This window comes from Passer montanus, unplaced genomic scaffold (assembly GCF_014805655.1).
Source record: "Passer montanus isolate IOZ18808 unplaced genomic scaffold, ASM1480565v1 scaffold22, whole genome shotgun sequence".
NCBI lineage: Eukaryota > Metazoa > Chordata > Aves > Passeriformes > Passeridae > Passer > Passer montanus.
The window spans coordinates 6524828-6537975 of NW_024366815.1; the positions used below are offsets into that span (position 1 = coordinate 6524828).

The 13148-nt window shown below is 37.2% G+C and overlaps 1 protein-coding gene and 1 long non-coding RNA gene across 3 annotated transcripts in view; one reads left to right on the top strand and one right to left on the bottom strand.

The window, feature by feature from the left end:
* Positions 1-9392, bottom strand: part of LOC120502499 — a 53621-nt gene extending 44229 nt beyond the window's left edge. The window contains exon 1 of one of the 2 annotated variants that reach the window (XR_005627532.1): positions 8683-8869. This is a non-coding gene — a long non-coding RNA (uncharacterized LOC120502499). Of the gene's footprint in view, positions 1-8682; positions 8870-9260 lie in introns of those variants that run through there. The other variant, XR_005627531.1, reaches the window with a different exon arrangement.
* A 105-nt stretch (positions 9393-9497) lies between these two features.
* ITGA1 (integrin subunit alpha 1) overlaps positions 9498-13148 on the top strand; it is a 73309-nt gene continuing 69658 nt past the window's right edge. The window contains exon 1 of the mRNA XM_039709987.1: positions 9498-9780. Within this exon, the coding sequence (XP_039565921.1) occupies positions 9753-9780 (28 nt within the window). The 5' untranslated portion in view covers positions 9498-9752. The remainder of the gene's footprint in view (positions 9781-13148) is intronic.

Consider the following 13148-nt stretch of genomic DNA (forward strand, 5'->3'; position numbering starts at 1 on the left):
CATCTACAGAAGCAAGGAGCTTTCTGTAGGCCCAGGCTGTTTTCTTTTGCCTTGATCTGCAGAGACTCAAGGTCCTCATAAGTTCATAATTTCTATGGTAACTCTTTCCCCAAGTTTCAAGGCGAAAGCCCATAAATACAAGGCCTACCACATTTGTTAGTTCCTGAATGAGTTTGTGAAGATGTTGGTATTTCTTCACTTTTTCCATCATGGCCTCTTCTAAAGATGTGTCAAGATATTCATGTCACATAGTCACAGCCACCACAAATGATTGGTTCTCCTTCGCAAAACTTACGTCCACTTCCTGTAACTCATTACTGTCATCTCTTATATTTGGTTCCTGAGGCATTGTCCAATCTTTCGTTTTAGCTTCCTTTGATAACATTTCACAGATTTAATCGTGCCTTTTAATTCCTGCATTCTGTATGATTGGGCAGTTCTTGATGATACAGAAGCATGTTTCATTCTCAGCCTGGCAGTGCCTGAAGGAATTGATGTACATTTCTTGTCTACTCCTTGCCAGGAACTTTGTTGTGGGGTAAGTGTTAACAGTAGAATCTTCTCAGATGTGAAGTATAATTTTTTCCTGTTCCAGCTCACCACCCAGTTCTTATTCTCGCCAAAGCAAGAGGAATACCTCAGGGAGACTAGCTCCTATCATCACACCACTACAGGCCTTCTTCTCCTAATTGTTACAGTGTATATAGCAACCTCCATGCATCCATATACACCAGCATTCATGTCATCCAAGTCATTACAAACCTGGAAACTGGGATTGAAATCCTTAGCTCCCTGCCAGATCACTAATCCAGGGGCCTAGGAAACATGTTTGATAAGATGCTACTAATCTACAAAATACTTTTCCTGGAGATTTGTGATTACTGTCCCCAAATCAGCTTATACAATGGGCCAAAATGTCAAATGGACCAGCTGGTTAGATACCAACTTCAGACGATTCCTGAACAAAAGTCACCTGAAGAATACTTCAAAATCTCAGGAAAAACCTTCCAAAAATATTTTTGAGGAAAATATTATTTTTTTTTCAAGCAGCTTTAAAGCAATGATAATGACTTAGCTGAGTACTGAAGAAAGAGATTAACTAGAAGGCATTACTACATTTTTGATATCCGAGATATATATTCCTCCTTGGCTGAGTAAAATACTTTTAGAAAAGGCCATAAGAAAAGACTTTTCAGAAAAGACTAAAATCAGATTAAATAGATCTCAGAACAAACATGGTCAGTGATATGACCATTCTTCTTATTTTAACAAGAGCTCTCAAAGAGCACTCTTGAAAGGAAACAAATCCAGTTCTTTAAGCAGTCAAAACTCAGTTGTGTTCTGGTGACACAAAACCTTGCATTAGCCTGGAAAACCTCTAAAGAGGTTCAAGATGTCAGGCAGCTAAATGTACGTTAGGTGCACAGTTATTTGATAGTGATGCCAGACTGACTTAATTGAGAAGCTGCAGACTATGGGTTTTGGACAAGGTCAAAAAGGCTAGTTTAGCTGCAGAGTTTGGGGAAAATATTGTCCTGAATTGCTCCACGGGGAGTTATTTGGATTGCTGAGCTAACTTAAAAGCCTCTGCAAAACATGCTGATTTGAATCAAGGTCTTGCCTCTGAGCCAGGCCCAATTGTAGAAATAAGATTTCCATAGACATAGTAAACACAAATTAATCCAGGCATAACACTCACATCCACTGCATTCATCAATAAGAAGACTATTAATAAAATTAACTCTGCCTCTGGTTTATATGTTGTTTATTTTAATAACCCCAAAGTGGTCACTGGATACTTAGATGCTGATATACTGTAATAAAACGACTCTGATGAGTTGTAACACAATTTCTTTAGAGAGAAAACATGAAAGTTATATAGACTGCAGAAACACATTAAATTCATGCTTATTACACAGACAAATATCTTGAAGGTGAAGAAAAATAGATGAAGAAAAAATGTTTCTTTAGATGCTATGAAATAAGATATTTATTATCTTTTATTTTTTCTCTTCCATCTGGGTACAAATCCACCCTCAGGTCACTCTGAATCTGCCACTATTAATGAATCACTAGCATCTGAATAAATGCTACTTCACAACAGAACCCACAGTAAACGACTGAACATCTGTCTTGGGGACTCTTGGTTTATACAGTGTTAACCATGATTCTAAAAATTTCTCTGTAACAAACAACTTGTCCCTTAAATTTTGAATTCATTCTGGTCTCTAAAATTTCAGAATTTCTTATAAGCTGGAGGAAACCTGTGCACCTTTATTTTTTCAGATGATACTTTTACAACATATAGAAAATCTTTAGATATGCAAATATTTAATCATATTTAGACACGCCAAATGGCATAGCAATGACAGATCTATACTATAATTTCTATTGATTTCTAACTCAGTAGCTAAGCAGCTGAAAAGGAGAATACAGCATGAGCAACAGTCTTGTTTTTCACAGAGAATGAATTTTCAAACTAACAAAAAGCTACTGGTCATAAATGCCTTATATCACAACAAAACTTCCCCTTTCATTATGACTGCACAATTTAAACAATTTCTACAAATTGCTAAAGTTATATTTGTTACACTCAAGGATCCTTTTGCAGAAATGGAAAATGAGGTTTTCCTTCTTGGGTTTTTTAATCAGCAAATATTACCACTATTTCATTAAAATAATCTAAGAAACCTCTCTTTTTAGATTAAAAAATAAACCCAAAGCTATGATTGCCCCATGATCTAGATCTACTGATACTGCAAAGCAATTAGTAACTTAAATTGCATATTTAAATTCAAAATTTTAATCTAAAAATTCTGCTTTCACCTCTTCTCCAAACTTAGAGTTAATTACTTTCTTTGGATGCTGGTCTATCCATGAGGTTCTCCAGATAGCATTTTGTTTTTTGCATGGGTAGAACTGTGCTTCCAAAGCACTTTGCTGTATGGATCAAACAGCTAAATTAGAAGCTCTTCTTTTCAGTTTCACTACAGAGCCTGATCCTGTAGATGCACTCAGAGTATGCTCAGAACAAATTGATTCACAGTGATTTGCACTGCAGTGCACTGCACTGATGGTCTTTTGAATCCTTTGACAAGAAGACAAAGTTGTCCATTCTGGTGATGAGTCCTGGTCTCTGGTTCCTTCTTCTAGGACAACATGCATTCCATAAGCTGCTCAGGGCATTTCCATTTAAGTGAATTAACCTAAAATGACTGGGTGTATCCAGTGACAATTTAGTCACTTTGAAGGTTCTTCTGGCTACCTGAAGGCTTACAGTGATGGTGTAGGCAGAGTGGTCCTGGTTCGGATTGTCTTGGGATCCTTGCCTTTTGCCACCCCTTTCCATGCATTCCTGGCCACATCCCTTTCATAGACAATCATGCTCATGCCTATCATATCTAAAAGGGTTGATATGGGAAAGCAAAATAGTCTTATATATCTGCATAGTACTCATATGATAGGGCTTATACGCTTGTATTCAGTCACATGGCACATGCATTAATCTATTGGTCACTTGAGGAGAGCACATTTCATACATCAAGAGCTACACAGCTCAGCCTGCACAGGGGAAAAAAGGTTCATTGCAGCAGTTTCCACAGTTACAGTTCAGCAGATTGCTTCTGGCCTGAAGAAACCTTAGCTTTCCAGTACAGATCACTGGTTTCAACAGAACACTACAACTAGTTAGGCAAAAGTCTGCTGGTTATGATATGACTCTGGGAAATTGAAGATGTTTTTCAAAAAGTCTTTCAATGTAAGGAAGAAGTGCAATTTATAATTCTGACCTTGAAGCAAAGTGCTTTTTTAATCTTTTAACAAAATTATGCATAATACCTTCTCTGGAAGCTGTCCACTATTTCAATATGATCCACATTCAGAAAGATCCAGACTTTCAGAGCAAAAAACAAATTACTTATATAGACAGGTAGATGGAGCAGTAGGATGTGAATTACAGGTCTCTACAGGTAAAAATTATTGTAGTACCCCTTAAACAAAGACTTACTGCAATCTACAGGAGTTCAAACCGGAGCAGGAGCCTGGTTTGCAACTTCCCTAAAAAAAGGTAGCAATGTGTTCCTCATTGTGGAAAGAGTGTTGCAAACTTCTAATTTCTCATGAAATCACGTCATTAAAAAACAAAGAGGTAATCCTTGCAAAAAGCTGAAGTTTCTGCACTACAGGGATCTTTTTTTTTCTTTTGTGTGCTGTTTTGTTGGGGTGAATTGTTTGTTTCATTTTAGTGGGTTTTGTGTGTTTGTGCTGGGTTTTCTTATGAGTTTTTTGTGTGTTTGTTTTGTTTGTTGGTTTTTGGAGCGCTTTGGTTTGTTGGTTGATTTTTCTTGTTTTATTTTGCTATTTTAATATAGGCCATAAAACACAGGCTGTCATCTTGACTATGTTTGTGTTCCTTCAAAGAAAAGCAAGATTTTTTTCTTTGTGATTAAGAAAATTAAAGAAAAGCTTGGGCAGTGATCTATATTTAAATATTGCTTTTGCATTAAAAGCAATACAATAGACATGGAAGAAGAATGTGTGCATCAAGGAAAAAGGAGGGAGATAATGTTTCTATCTATTAGGAAAGAAAAAAATTAATATAATTAGTTTTCACAGAGTTATTATAATCAAAGCTACCTTTTTTCTGTAACCAAACAGTAATAAGTAATTATATTATGCAGACCAGCTGTGAAGGTAATGAATACAGTGCAATGCAATACAATGTAAGATTCTGCAGACTATGTAATTATTTTGAGAAATTAGTGACATCAATTAGCCTTCATTCACAGCATGCGCTCAGTAAGTTATTCTTTTATACAGCTTCATAAATGAAATCTATCTGAACAATAAGTAATATTGGTTGTACAACATACCACAAGCAGCACATTAAAAACAAAACAAAACAAAACACTTAATTGTTAAGAAGCATTAATAAAAAGAGAAAGAAATATGTGTGTAGAACTTCAGAAAGCCCAAGGCATTAATGAAAATAATTAACCCTCTACACCTAAATTCTGGCCTCATTGCAAATATTCTTTGTATACTGCAGTAGAATTAATGCACTGATGGAACAACACTGTCTGAATTATTATACCTACCTTTATTGAAAAATCCTATAAACCCATTGCAATTTCTAGGTCCTTAGTTTTGTGCAACACAATATTAATTTCTGGTTTTCAACCCGCCACACCTGAAATTACCAGTTCAATTCCCCTCAGACTCAATGCCATAGCTGCAGTGACTCCAGTGCTCCAAGACAAAAAAAAAATTTGACAGGCCAGAGAAGTCAGTACCTCATTCACGTGGAATAGACTGTGTTCTGTAGTGTATAGTTTGAAGAACTATATATTCATGTTAAAGTTTGGTAGTGTACTATAGAGCCCAAAGATAACTTACAAACAGGTACATAAGTAAGTAAATAAGCAAGCAAAAAATCTCCCTCTTGCAGGAAAAAATCAGGACTAAATTAGTAAGAAACTGACCCAAAGGAAATAGAAATAGCCTCAGGAATTATTGAAAGCATAGGCATGTAATCTACAACGATCTTAAAGTCTGTTTTAATACTAAAATCCTTCTACATTATTGTAAAGCAACAATCAAAAATTAAAGAGATTGTGTAGCAGTAAATGATGCCGTACAAACTCATTTCTTTCTGGTCTTCCTGTATTTTTGTGGCACACCTAATTTTGATTTCTACAAATTCAGAATGAATATTTAAAAACTTGCACAGAAAATGCATAAAAAAAAGAAGCACAGCCAAAGATGTGAGATACATGAGAACTGTTAAGGAGGAAAATCAAAAATTTCAGTAAGAACACAGGCTGTATATTAAGTTGGTTCACAATTACGCTATGACATTTGATATACAATCCAAAAAAGAACAAGAAGAAATAAAAGATATTGTAGGGAATAGATTTAACACAGAACACAAAGGGTATTTTCCATAACATTTCCTACCAACATTATTTAAACTAACACAATCTGCAAAACAAAAATTTTATAAAGATCCTATTGTATAGCAAAAAGGATTTTTGGCACATTTGTACCACTGGCTAATACAGATGGAGTTGAAGCATGGGCATTCTCCAAGAATATCAAGTATCAGTTAAAAGCCGAGCTGTAAAACATGAAAAGATTTATGCATAGAGTACTTCTGGAACCATACCAAATCCTGCAAGGTCTTAGTTCTGGTACTTGAAGAAGAAGCCCTTGAGTATTTCAGACATAATAAAAATCAGACTACAGACCCACAAGTTATGCCAAGTGAATTCTAGTATGGTCCTAGAATCAGATAGGAAAAAATGGAGATTATGAAAATAAACAACAAAGTCATCAAGGTGAAAGACATGTTGGAGACTGTGAATAAGCAAGTGTAAGAAAAAAACATAAATGTAAATTACTACTAATCCAGAGTGCAATGTAAACTATCCAAGATTATAATATGTTATCTCAAGGATAAATATTCACTTAGAAGCTATATGAACACATACTGTAGTGTTTTCCATGCAGTGCATAGTGAAGTGTAATAACAACAGTGAACACTGCAGAATCATGTAACATCTTTCTTACAATATCAATGCTGTCATACTATACCTTTAATAGAAGAAAATTAGACATGCTTCTGGCTATTTGAAGTCAATCTTGTATTATGCATTCCTCTCCTGTGTTACAGATTAGAGATCCTTCTGACCCAACAAGTAAAACTGAAATTTATGCATTTTAAATTGCTCATACCTTCTTTAAGAGAGAAAGCAAAAATTCCATGGCAAATGAGTTCTATGTAAATTACAGTCCCACTATGTAAGACTGCCTGCCTTTGAAAGTACTTTAAAAACTTTGGTTCCTCTTTCTTCAGCCCTGACCTTTGGGACAAAAAGCATTTCCACTGGTTGAGGTTTTTTTTTTTAGGAATAACACCTCCTAGAGGGGAGAAGAATTGTGTCTTTCTGATATTTTAAATTTTTGCTGCCTTTTCAAAGTCTAGTTTTTCCAAGTCTTTAAACTAATCTTTAATCACAAATACTTCATCAGATTCTATGGAACTACTGGTGTACTTATTCTATATCTCATATTCTAAAACAAGTTGCTGAAACTGAGTTAGGAGGCACAGTTCAAAGTTACAAATTATGTTTAATTTATAGCACTAAGAAAAAAATCCTTCCTCAGCATTTGGTGACATTCTTCAGAAAGACAAAAATTATGCAAGCCAACTATATTCTTTAAAGTAAATTGACCTTTTTCTTTTATCCATAACTATGGCTAATGCTTTTGTATACTATTACAATCCACCGAAACTAATAATACTTGTTTTTCTCACATTAAAATTACCTAGTATCTTATCTACTTCTGGGCCTCAATAAGCTTCATCTAGAAATTCCTGCTTAAAATACATTTGCTCCTTACTACTAAGGTATGAAACTTTGAACTTCGAGATTTTAGCAACATCTTATTAACATTGCTTGAACTACTGCACAAACAGTAACATGAACTGTGAAAAGGAAGGCTTGCTGCTGTTTCTAGTTTGACACTCCAAAACAGATAAGTGTCCGTAAGTCTGTAGTGCGTTTTACTTTCTTGAATGTGTTCAAATAAATAAGAAATGCTAGTTCAGTCCAGCAATTCATCTTCTCTAATATTTTCCTTTTGGCATTGCCTATGCAAGACATATAGGACACCACCTCAAAAACAAATTAATTAATCATAATATTAAGAATAATTTGGTAAATATTAAGAATAATTCTTCATCAAAAATGTTTCTTTTTATTCTCAAGAAGTGCTATTCTCCAACATGATATACAGTCTCCACATATTCACCAAATGCTTCATAAATTTCATATAGGCTTGAATTTATTTCAGTCCAAGAGAAAGTCCTTAGTTTCCCTGCTTCTTCCTCTGATGTAATCAGAATAAACAAATTAATAAATAAATAAATAATCTTTCACTATGATTTGAAGGCAAGCTCAATTCCTTCATTTAGCTGTAGTATAGTGACACAGGGAATACAAAGGTTTGGTTCTTTGGTCTGGTTGTTTGGCTTAGATATTTTTAAAGAAAATACAGCAGTCCATCTGTATTTGGTAGGTGGAATATATCACTAAAAAGGGTATAAAAAAACCCCAGCTTATAACCCAGAGGGTGCTGACTTCTGTGGATTATGACCCAGCACCCAGACTTGCAACTGTAATAAACCACAACATCAACTCTGTGTGCTGTTGGCTCTAGCATGCTGGGTTACGAACTCTGTTTTGGAATAACAGTAGTAGTAACAAAACTGGCTGGCAAAAATGAAATGACAGTTTTTCCATAAACTCAGTCTTCTTTTAGTTTGGATGCCATTTCCATTTCCTTTAATCTTATGCATAAAACCTTTGACTGGAAAAAATGTGTCTTGTCTTTTAAACTGGCACCAACCAAGCTAAAATGCTAAAATTCTCATTCAGCAGAAGTTACACATGTATTTAATTTCATCAACTTTGAGTAGTCCCGCTGAGTATCTTTGCTTTTAAAACCAGCTTTAAAATTGAGCAGTTTAAAATTTCAACAGATCTACAAGGTGCACCCTAAGTGTTCTCACGAAATGAAGACAGAAGTTGGAAGATGCAATAAGCTATTACAGTGCTTATTAAAAGCTGCAGTTTATTAGTCTCAAAGGAACTTGCCAAAATTCCACTCACTTCCACTTACCAAACAGAAGCACCAAAATTTCCAAATCCTTATACTTAGGCTTTTCTTTTTCTTTCTTGAGACACTATGATTCCCTTGTTTTATAAACAATAAAATTATTTTTCACCAGGTCCAGTGTGGGATCTCATACACTGCTGAAGGGGTGCTACTCCACTTGAGCATCAGTCTGATAAACTCAAAAAGTCCTGCAAAACTACTGCTTTCCTGAGTGTGCAACAAACCCTGAAAATCTCCGCTCAAGGGCCTGAAGCTGGCTGATGATTACCTTTGCTATTTATTCATTTATTTACTAGTGAAGTCGTTTTGGGGGCAGGGAGAGTGGGAAGGCATGCCATGCAAACGTTCGATAGAGGAGGGCAAAGGCAGCTGTCTGGTATTTATGCAGCAAAGCACAGGAGGACGCAAAGACTCGAGAGAATCGCCCACTGTCTGAAGAGTTACTGTGTCTGCAGAGCTGCCGAGAATGGGGAGGGGGTGGCTGGCTTCCTCTTGCGGGCAAATGACCGGCCGTAAGGGTGCGTTTTTAAGGGGTGATGTCAGAGAAATTAAACTCGAGCAGTCAAACACACCCCCCCTACCTCAACGACGCGTTTGTTCTGTTCTTAAGGCGAAAGAGGTGGCTGTGTAGCACACCCAGCTCACTCCTGCCCTACTGGGACAGGGGCTGGCCGGCGGCAGACACTAATTAATTATGAACGGGGAGATGTCCCTTTAAGGTCTGCTGCGCTCTCCGAGAGTGTTTAGTGGGGGAGATTTGGCTTTATTTGTACATCTTAACGCTGGGCTAATTCAACGGGGAGGTTTCCAAAACTCAGAGACCTTTAGCGGGTGGGTGGGGGGTAAACTGTGTGCGGTGGGAGGAAGCTAAACTCTTCTTAAACGCGGAGAAACAACGTAAAGACTGGATAACAAACAGGAAATGCCTAACCCGGCTGCGAGGCGGACGGGCGGCGCAGAGCGCTGAGCTCCACCGGCAGCGCAGCTCAGCCGGGCGCGCCGGCGGCAGGACCGCTCCCGCCACCCCTGCCCTCCGCCCGGGCTCCCGGACCCCGGCTCGCAGGAGCCCAGGCATGGCTGCCTCCTACTGGATGCTGACAGGTGAGTAAAGCCTTGTTTCTGCCTTGCTTTGAAGACTGGGGTCCCTAAGGCAGCCCCGCTCCCGGCGGGAAGAGGGTGAAGCTGGTAGGGTCTGGCACCCAAGGGACGGCGCCCTCCCGCACAGATCCCTGCTCCGGGAGTGCCCTTCCCAGAGCTGCCCTCCAGCCGCAGGCGGTGAGCAACCTCCTCGGTTTGCGTCTCTCTGGGAACTTTAATCCCGAAACCAATTTTAGAGTCTGAGGGCAAGGGGTGGTTGCTAGATGAGGATGAATGGCTGAGAAGGCATACTGTAATTGAATCTGGCTTGGAAGAAACAAATGTATTTGATTTGTTGGTTTGGGTTTTGGTTGGTTTTGGAGGCTTTTTTTTAAAATTAGTGTAGATTTTTTTGGTTTCCTCTGTTGGCTTTCAGACTTCTGACTGGTAAAAGGGAAGTAAGGAAGCACTCACTCACTTCAGAAAGATGAGTTCATCCGGAGATAGAATATGTAATATTTCCTTTTAGGGGCTCATTGATAGTGACTTATTTGCTTTCCTACAAAAAGAATGAAGCAAGTAACAATGTCCCTAGCTAGTCAGTCTGTAGTCACATTTTGGATCTGAAATCAGAGGATTCCTAGAAGTGGGAAAGAAGCTAAGGCAATGCTGGGATTCATGCGCTTGGAAACTTGGACATTGAACTCCACAGCAGCTCTTGCACAGGCAAGTAGCACACAGTGAACCTGAAGTAGATCCCCCCTGAAACAGGGGAAGGAATCGATTTCATAAGAATTGTCCAGATGCAGGCAGCAGCAAGTGGGGAAAAGGCAAAACTATAGTTTTCCCCTCTTCCCTCTGTGCTCATTGTGCAAGACAGAACAGATACTGGGAAATGTGAAAATATGAATATAGTATTTGGCGTGCCATATTTAGTTGTTGTTCTTAACTGTCTTCATTATTATTACAGTGGCATACTCCAAAACATGGTTTTGTCCAAGAAGGACACTTTGTAAAACAGCAACAATTTAGTGTGCCACAACTTCCCTTCACACTGGTAATGCTGACAGACAATGAATTCATCAGTAATGAAAAAAAGGTTTACTGTCAGATAGGAAAACATTTCAAGTCTCATTCAGATTTCCAGGTGATTACTTTTTTGGTAAGAGTTTCATTTTTAAAAGATTGCTGGGAAACAGAATAGACTTATAAGAGGAGGCATTACAGATACCAGGTAAAGGATTCAAATTGTCTCTGATAAATAAGGGAAGTAGTCCTACACAAACAAGTCAAAATATCATAAAAATGTGGACAAGGGGTTTTCTTTACAAAGAGAAATATAGTGACATTAAAAATAATTAAAAATAAATTACACTCTGTTCTTCCTTTAAAGAAAAAAAGTAGCAAATAATCTGGCACGTCCTAGCAGACAAAAAGATTCTAGAGTAAAGGAGGCACATAGAGATGTTATGCACATTTGTATTTATATAGATTTTTGTTCTTTTTTAATTCAGCTTGTTTTGATGAGACCTCTGAGAATCCTGACCACAACAAGTCTGACATGCAAACAGACTGTAGTGAATTGAGAAGCCTGATAAAGGCTGAGTAAAATGACAACAAAAGACTGAATTAGTTAGGCTTGTCTATCTAGTAGGAAAAAACCTAAGGGCAAAATGTTGAACATTTCAGATATATCTTTTTATCCAAATATTATTGCTGAGGATATTACTCCAGATGTCAATGTTCTTTGTTTTGTGAGAGCACTCAGTCATTACTTTCCACATCTCGTATGTTGGTTTCCAAAGGTATTGATTAATACTTGGTTCTCCAAAGCCAACAAAGGACAAAAGAAAATCAACATAACTGACTAAAATATTAGGAAATAGTCAGAAGAATTTTCGTACTCTTCAGGTAAAGAATTGCTAGGCTACCAAAAAAAGCCCTCTCCTTTCTCTTTCACCAGGACTTTGATGAAGTTGGATGAACAGCTATAAGGGATGGCTGAGTTTACTTCAGCTGGCCTCTATGTACATGATTTGACTAGGGATCTGCTGAAGTTTTCTCCAGCCCTACATTTAAACAGCTAAGGAATGAAGAAGTCAGTTTAAAGGGTTTCCATTACTTTTAAAAGCTTCACTTAACAGTGTTATGCAAAGCCTGTTCCCTCCTGGACTTCTCTCTTTATTGAGGATGGTCTTGCTGTACTCATCTTTGCAACAGAAAAGATAAAGGTAAATAGATAAAGACAGAAATGTATGCAGAAAATGAAGTGGTCTTTGTTCAGAGTCTGTAGAGGCAAGACAGCCACAGGACAATGATGGTCTTGCTGTACTCATCTTTACAACAGATAAAGATACAACAGATAGAAAAGATAAAGGTAAATAGATAAAGACAGAAATGTATGCAGAAAATGAAGTGGTCTTTGTTCAGAGTCTGTAGAGGCAAGACAGCCACAGGACAAAGGCAAAGCATGAAAAGAGATGTTTTCCCAAGTTTCCCTCTCCATCTACCTCTTTTATCTTCCTCTACTCTTGCAACAATAATGTCCAATATTTCTTAGCAGACTTTCCCCTACATCAGAGATTCTTTCCCATTAGTTTTTCTTATTCAGAATGTAAAGCATGTTTGCATAAAATCTAGCTAAAGTGGCTATAATATGGAAGAGATGGGATTTCCTATGAAAATTACCTCTTCTTGTCTACAAGAAGAGGTACAAATTTGTACATAACCTACAAATTTGTACATAACCCATCTTCATAAAGCAGTTGACCAAGAATTGAAGATATAGGGAAGTGTGTCGCAAACATTTTCCGAATAATAACCTTAGATAACCAGCATGGTTCTTAAATCCCTATGGGTATATGCTATCACCATTTTCCTTTTATCTTGCATTGTACTTAAAAAGGTCCAAAAATGGATGTCAAATTTCTGCAATTATTAATAATAATAAAACTGTATTTACAGAGTGATTTATTACAAGAACTCTTAGGTTCTATACATAGTTTCAATCTTTTACCAAGGCAGGGACAGGCTATGGAATTTTGAACTCTCATATTAAAACTGTAGGAAGAGTTAAAAGTACCCACTTGTTTTGGCTCTACCATGATCAAATTAATCTCTCTTCCTGTCATTACCAAAATATGAACTTAGAAACTTCTATGGTTTCTAATCTTTTGGAGATGTTTTTCTTCTACTACTCATACTTTGACATACTCAAACAAATGATATCCTATATTTGCTTTTTTACCAGAGTAGGCAAAGCATCATCTCCAGTAAGTATTTTCCTTTGTAAATTGACAGTGGTCCTGCTGATAGTGGGTAAATCCATTGAAGTTTACATTTGCCACTAACCATTTGTGGATCATTGTTCACAAATGTATAAATCTTATACC